This window comes from Echiichthys vipera (genome assembly GCF_963691815.1).
Source record: "Echiichthys vipera genome assembly, chromosome: 16".
In the NCBI taxonomy this organism is placed as follows: domain Eukaryota; kingdom Metazoa; phylum Chordata; class Actinopteri; order Perciformes; family Trachinidae; genus Echiichthys; species Echiichthys vipera.
In genome coordinates, this window is record NC_139841.1 from 27,060,398 (window position 1) to 27,067,389 (window position 6,992).

At 50.0% G+C, this 6,992-nt stretch overlaps 1 protein-coding gene across 1 annotated transcript in view; it reads right to left on the minus strand.

Moving 5' to 3' along the window:
- The window catches only part of LOC310958551 (membrane-associated phosphatidylinositol transfer protein 2-like), a gene marked incomplete at both ends in the record, with an annotated part of 31,286 nt that extends 24,988 nt beyond the window's left edge, over positions 1–6,298 (minus strand). The window contains 2 exons of the mRNA XM_083929528.1: positions 4,435–4,486; positions 6,221–6,298. Of these exons, the coding sequence (XP_083785654.1) occupies positions 4,435–4,486; positions 6,221–6,298 (130 nt within the window). The remainder of the gene's footprint in view (positions 1–4,434; positions 4,487–6,220) is intronic.
- Between the last annotated feature and the right edge of the window lie 694 nt (positions 6,299–6,992).

The following is a 6,992-nucleotide window of genomic DNA, read 5'->3' on the forward strand; positions in this document are numbered from 1 at the left end:
CTTGCTCAACAGCATCTGGGCAGTGCCCAGGAGATGAACTGGCACCTCTCCACACAGGGACTCGAACCGGCAACCCTACGGTTTCCCAGCCAAGTCACCTATGGACTGAGCTACGAGGACACTGACACTACGGAAAGATCTGGAAACAAAGCCACGCATCGCCATGACGTCATCAATGCGTGTGACGTGTTACGACGTGATGACGTATAGGCAGCAAGAAGCATTCTCCGAGGCCCAGGTAGTGTGAGTACAAACGGGCCTGGAGGGGGGGGACAAGGACCCTAAAGCACGGGGCACGGGACGGAGGCACAGTGTGAGTGCGCCCTGAGGGGGGGTGCTGCCCGTCTTGGCCAGGACTCTCTTATTAAAGACGTTTTTAATCTCAATGAGGTTAAAGAAATAAAACGAAACTGCAAGCGTGAGCCAATGCAAGTAAAAGTCCATCCTCATGTAGAGCTGCAGCCTGACTCTCTCTCCTCCCCTGAGGACCCTCGCACGGCGTGCCGCTCTCCCTGACTCCCCGTGATGATGCAGCAGAGACAAAGTGATGATGCAGCAGAGGAGAAACGCTCTCTCCGCACCTCACTCTGACCCTTTTCCTTCCTCTCTCTCCGCGCTTCACTCTGACCCTTTCCTCCCTCTCTCTCCGCGCCTCACTCTGACCCTTTCCTCCCTCTCTCTCCGCACCTCACTCTGACCCTTTCCTTCCTCTCTCTCTCCGCGCCTCACTTTTGACCCTTTCCTTCCTCTCTCTCCGCGCCTCACTCTGACCCTTTCCTCCCTCTCTCTCCGCGCCTCACTCTGACCCTTTCCTTCCTCTCTCTCTCCGCGCCTCACTTTGACCCTTTCCTTCCTCTCTCTCCGCGCCTCACTCTGACCCTTTCCTTCCTCTCTCTCCGCGCCTCACTCTGACCCTTTCCTTCCTCTCTCTCTGCGCCTCACTTTGACCCTTTCCTTCCTCTCTCTCCGCGCCTCACTCTGACCCTTTCCTTCCTCTCTCTCTCCGCGCCTCACTCTGACCCTTTTCCTTCCTCTCTCTCCACGCCTCACTCTGACCCTTTCCTTCCTCTCTCTCCACGCCTCACTCTGACCCTTTCCTTCCTCTCTCTCTGCGCCTCACTCTGACCCTTTCCTTCCTCTCTCTCCGCGCCTCACTCTGACCCCTTCCTTCCTCTCTCTCCGCGCCTCACTTTGACCCCTTCCTTCCTCTCTCTCCGCGCCTCACTCTGACCCCTTCCTTCCTCTCTCTCCGCGCCTCACTCTGACCCTTTCCTTCCTCTCTCTCCGCGCTTCACTCTGACCCCTTCCTTCCTCTCTCTCCGCGCCTCACTCTGACCCTTTCCTTCCTCTCTCTCCGCGCCTCACTCTGACCCCTTCCTTCCTCTCTCTCCGTGCTCACGTACCCAAAGTGTTTCATTTTTCCCCCTGATGAGTTCAGGACCTTAAAGACGGAGTCGGGGTTTCCCCTCTCGGCCCCGGCGTGTGGCCTCCTCTGATAGAAAGGCAGCAGATGGTTCAAGCGCACAGATCCTGAGCGGCTGAGCTGCTTATTAAGGCTGTAGCTCCACAGAGGCAGACGCGGATTATCAGTTCATAAACACACGGCATCTCCTTAAGACTCTCCGCTTTTAGACTGGAGCCAGGGGCGTGAAGAGTCCGTAAGGCTGGGAAGGGACAGGAAAACCCTCCAGGATACGGAAAATTCAATAAGTGATTCATTTATTAAGGATTCAAGGAGTTATTATTGTCTTTATATGATGCACGATGCAGTGAGTTTGTGGAAAATCGATGAAACGTATACCTCTCATTGCATATCTTATCCCAAATGTGCAGCACTTTGTAACTGTGTGTTTTTAAATGTTCCACATTGTCACGCCGCAGTGAGGTCTGTCCTGTCTTTGGGTTGTTGTCTTGTGAATTTCCTGTTTTATTTTGAAAGGTAACTCTCATCTGGTTTCAGGTCACTTGCCCTTCCTCTTGTATCACCGGTATCCCCTGATCCATGATTGTTTCCACCTGTGGTTCCCCTCCCTTCATGTGTATATAGTCCGTGTCTTCCCCTCCCTTCATGTGTATATAGTCTGTGCCCCCCCCTCATGTGTATATAGTCTGTGTCCCCCTTCATGTGTATATAGTCTGTCTTCCCTTCATGTGTATATAGTCCGTGTCTTCCCCTCATGTGTATAAAGTCTGTGTCTTCCCCTCCCTTCATGTGTGTATAGTCCGTGTCTTCCCCTCCCTTCATGTGTATATAGTCTGTGTCTCCCCCTCCCTTCATGTGTATATAGTCTGTTCCCCCCCTCATGTGTATATAGTCTGTGTCTTCCCCTCCCTTCATGTGTGTATAGTCTGTGTCTTCCCCTCCCTTCATGTGTATATAGTCCGTGTCTTCCCCTCCCTTCATGTGTATATAGTCTGTGTCTTCCCCTCCCTTCATATGTATATAGTCTGTGTCTTCACCTCCCTTCATGTGTATATAGTCCGTGTCTTCCCCTCCCTTCATGTGTATATAGTCTGTGTCTTCCCCTCCCTTCATGTGTATAAAGTCTGTGTCTTCCCCTCCCTTCATGTGTATATAGTCCGTGTCTTCCCCTCCCTTCATGTGTATATAGTCCGTGTCTTCCCCTCCCTTCATGTGTATAAAGTCTGTGTCTTCCCCTCCCTTCATGTGTATATAGTCCGTGTCTTCCCCCCTCCCTTCACGTGTATATAGTCTGTGTCTTCCCCTCCCTTCATGTGTATATAGTCCGTGTCTTCCCCTCCCTTCATGTGTATATAGTCTGTGTCTTCCCTTCATGTGTATATAGTCCGTGTCTCCCCCCCCTTCATGTGTATATAGTCCGTGTCTTCCCCTCCCTTCATGTGTATATAGTCCGTGTCTTCACCTCCCTTCATGTGTATATAGTCTGTGTCTTCACCTCCCTTCATGTGTATATAGTCTGTGTCTTCACCTCCCTTCATGTGTGTATAGTCTGTGTCTTCCCCTCCCTTCATGTGTATATAGTCCGTGTCTCCCCCCCCTTCATGTGTATATAGTCCGTGTCTTCCCCTCCCTTCATGTGTATATAGTCCGTGTCTTCACCTCCCTTCATGTGTATATAGTCTGTGTCTTCACCTCCCTTCATGTGTATATAGTCCGTGTCTTCACCTCCCTTCATGTGTATATAGTCTGTGTCTTCACCTCCCTTCATGTGTATATAGTCCGTGTCTTCCCCTCCCTTCATGTGTATATAGTCCGTGTCTTCCCCTCCCTTCATGTGTATATAGTCCGTGTCTTCACCTCCCTTCATGTGTATATAGTCTGTGTCTTCACCTCCCTTCATGTGTGTATAGTCTGTGTCTTCCCCTCCCTTCATGTGTATATAGTCCGTGTCTTCCCCTCCCTTCATGTGTATATAGTCCGTGTCTTCCCCTCCCTTCATGTGTATATAGTCCGTGTCTTCACCTCCCTTCATGTGTATATAGTCTGTGTCTTCACCTCCCTTCATGTGTATATAGTCTGTGTCTTCACCTCCCTTCATGTGTGTATAGTCCGTGTCTTCCCCCCCCTTCATGTGTATATAGTCTGTGTCTTCCCCTCCCTTCATGTGTATATAGTCTGTCTTCCCCTCCCTTCATGTGTATATAGTCTGTCTTCCCCTCCCTTCATGTGTATATAGTCCGTGTCTTCCCCTCCCTTCATGTGTATATAGTCCGTGTCTTCCCCTCCCTTCATGTGTATATAGTCCGTGTCTTCACCTCCCTTCATGTGTATATAGTCTGTGTCTTTCCCTCCCTTCATGTGTATATAGTCTGTGTCCCCCTTCATGTGTATATAGTCTGTGTCCCCCTTCATGTGTATATAGTCTGTGTCCCCCATCATGTGTATATAGTTCGGAGCGACCTTTTGTTCTGTGTTTTACCGGCTCACAGCCTTACATTTTGGATTTTGAGAATAAATACTAGTTTGACCTGCGTCCCTCCGCATCAGAGTCCTCATTCCGGCCCAGGTCTGACACACACATGAACAAAGTTATTATTATTATTACGCTTTAATCTCACTGCTGAGTCATGACAGTGAACTGTAGTCACTGTATTCTGGTGTCACACCTGTGATTGAAAAGCCATTTCATTGCTTCCATTGTAACGTGCAGCAGGTCGAGGAGCGGCTCCGCGTGAATACAAATCACGGCGATCGTTATTAGCAGCGAGAGCCGGGTCCTCGGGGTCAAGAACGAGAGCTCAACGGGAACATGGAGCTCTCTCTGCTGCAGACGTTAGCGCGGGGAGATCAGTGATGAAGGTCGGAGGAGGCAAACAGCTGGAAAATCACTGTAATCCAGCAGGTAATGTCGTTTAGCTGAGGAGCTGCAGGCTGAAATTAGCATCCTGGTGTCCGCCGCTGCAGCACGGGAGAGACACACGCGTCTTACAGCTACAGGCGAGGTTTCTCACTCCTCATGAACACATGCTGCAGGGGTTTTACTGCAGGGGAGAGCCGGGACGACTGATGATCGAAACACAGCGATTTCCAGGAAAACCGCGCAAATCTGACACGTCAAGTTCCGTCAGTACGTTCAGCGCACAGGGAGAGGTCGTGTCACGGCGCCGCAGCGTTCAAAAGTTATCCTGCCTGAGTTCCTGAGTTTGCCATGAGTTGCCTGAGTTGCTTCATTGCCTGAGTTTGCCCTGAGTTGCCTCGTTGCCTGAGTTCCTGAGTTTGCCCTGAGTTGCCTCGTTGCCTGAGTTTGCCCCGAGTTGCCTCGTTGCCTGAGTTGCCTCGTTGCCTGAGTTCCTGAGTTTGCCCTGAGTTGCCTCGTTGCCTGAGTTTGCCCCGAGTTGCCTCGTTGCCTGAGTTTGCCCCGAGTTGCCTCGTTGCCTGAGTTGCCTCGTTGCCTGAGTTTGCCCTGAGTTGCCTCTTTGCCTGAGTTGCCTCTTTGCCTGTGTTGCCTCGTTGCCTGAGTTGCCTCGTTGTCAGCCACTTGTTGCTTTACTTGTGGAGCCCCGTTGTTAAAAAAAACATTATTGACGCACCTGTCTAACCTGCTTCTGCTCCCAGTGTTCCCTGTTTCCCAGTTACCGTTCGTGACAGAGACGTTTCTTCTGCAGTTTATTCATGATTTACAGAGACGCAACAATTCCCCCATGAGCAGCAGCAAGTCACACTATTTATATTAATAATAATAATATTTATATACAGTATTGATTCAGAAATATTTTGCACACAGGGAGGAACATCAGACATCTCTACGGACGATGTCTATAACGCAAAACATTTAAATAAATCACAGTAAAGACGTAAAAACAGGAGAATAATCCGTAAATGTGGTTTTGGGTGAACTGCCCCTTTAAAAAAAAAAAAAATGCATCCTTTAATTTAGAGCGAGACGTAATGTTGTCGTGGTAACGGCGACGGCAGCATCGTCACGTCTGAGCCTTTTTACGCCCCGGAAAACAAACAAATGATGGCAGCGGCTGCCGTGCTGCAGCTGATGTCACCAGTTACCATGGCAACCGGCGATCAGCTGTGACGCTGAGCGGGAGGAGGAGGGGTCCGGCTGTCTGTGTGTGTGTGTGTGTGTGTATGAGTGTGTTTATGTGTCTGTGTATGTGTGTGTGTGTGTGCGTGTATGTGCATCTGTGTATGTGTGTGTGTATGTATGTGTGTGTGTGTGTGTATGCATGTGTGTGTGTGTGTGTGTGTATGTGTGTGCGTGTATGTGTGTGTGCGTGTGTGTGCGTGTGTGCATGCGTGTGCATGCGTGTGTTAGTGTGTGTGTGCGTGTGTGTATGTGCGTGTGTGTTAGTGTGTGTGCATGCGTGTGCGTGTGTTTGCGTGCGTGTGTTAGTGTGTGTGTGTGCGTGCGTGTGTTAATGTGTTTGTCTGTGTGCGTGTTAGTGTTTGTGTGTGTGCGTGTGCTTGCGTGTGTGTGTGTGTGTGTGTGCATGTGTGTGTGTGCTTGCGTGTGTCTGTGTGTGTGTGTGTGTGTGTGCAGGTCACGTGCAGCACCGCGTGGTCTGCAGAACAACAGCGGCGTCGTGACCTCTTTGACCACGTCTCTTGTTCTGGTGCAGGACGACGCTTTGAACTCCTCACCTCCGCCCTCCTCACCTCCGCCCCTCCTCCGCCCTTCAGACGCAACCCTGGCGTCTAAACCTCACGCTCTGACTCCGAGCAAACGCTCCCTTCCCTCATCCAAATCATGAAACTCAAACTACAGCAGCTTTGTCGTGTCCTCACCTGGATCATGTAGAGCTGAGCGATGCGGTACTCCTCCACGCTCATCGGCATGGGGATGCGGTACTCCTTGATCAGCATGGTTGTGCTTGAATCTGGCCCGTCTCTGCGTGCGTGTGTGTGTGTGTGTGTGTGTCCAGAGGGGTCTCTCGGTCGGCGTTGCTACCCGAGCAGCATGCTCAAACGGCGAGGATGGGAGTCATCGTTATTCACACCTGTCAGAGGAGAAACCAGAGCAGAGGTTCAGCGAGAAAAGCTCCAAGAATACGACGATTTTTTAGCTTCCAGAGGAGGAGTTAGCGTGTTTGTCTCAAGGATTAAACCCCCCGTACACAAGCCGACACTTCCTGTGCGTGTGTGTGTGTGTGTGTGTGTAAGTGTGTGTGTGTGTGTGTGTGTGTATCTATTACAAGGTAATCCACTGACCTAGCAACATCCCTGAAATCCCCAAGCAACCTAAATCCCAACTCTGTGTGCACACACTGAAGATGCAGCCCAGCGCGGTCAACGCAGCCTTCAAACCCCGGCACTTTACAGCGTTTAATATTATTTCTACTTTATTTTATACACTTTAGAGGGATGAACTGCACTTTTTTACACTTACTACTTTAGTTTGTTGACACATTAAGATAAAAACAAAGGGGAAATTTCCTTTTTACAGCAGCAAAGTGGACAGAAAACATAGAGAAGCTTCAATAAGAAACAATATAAACAAGGAAATATAGAAGAATATGAACAATATGAACAATATGAACGCAGGGAAATGTAAAAAATA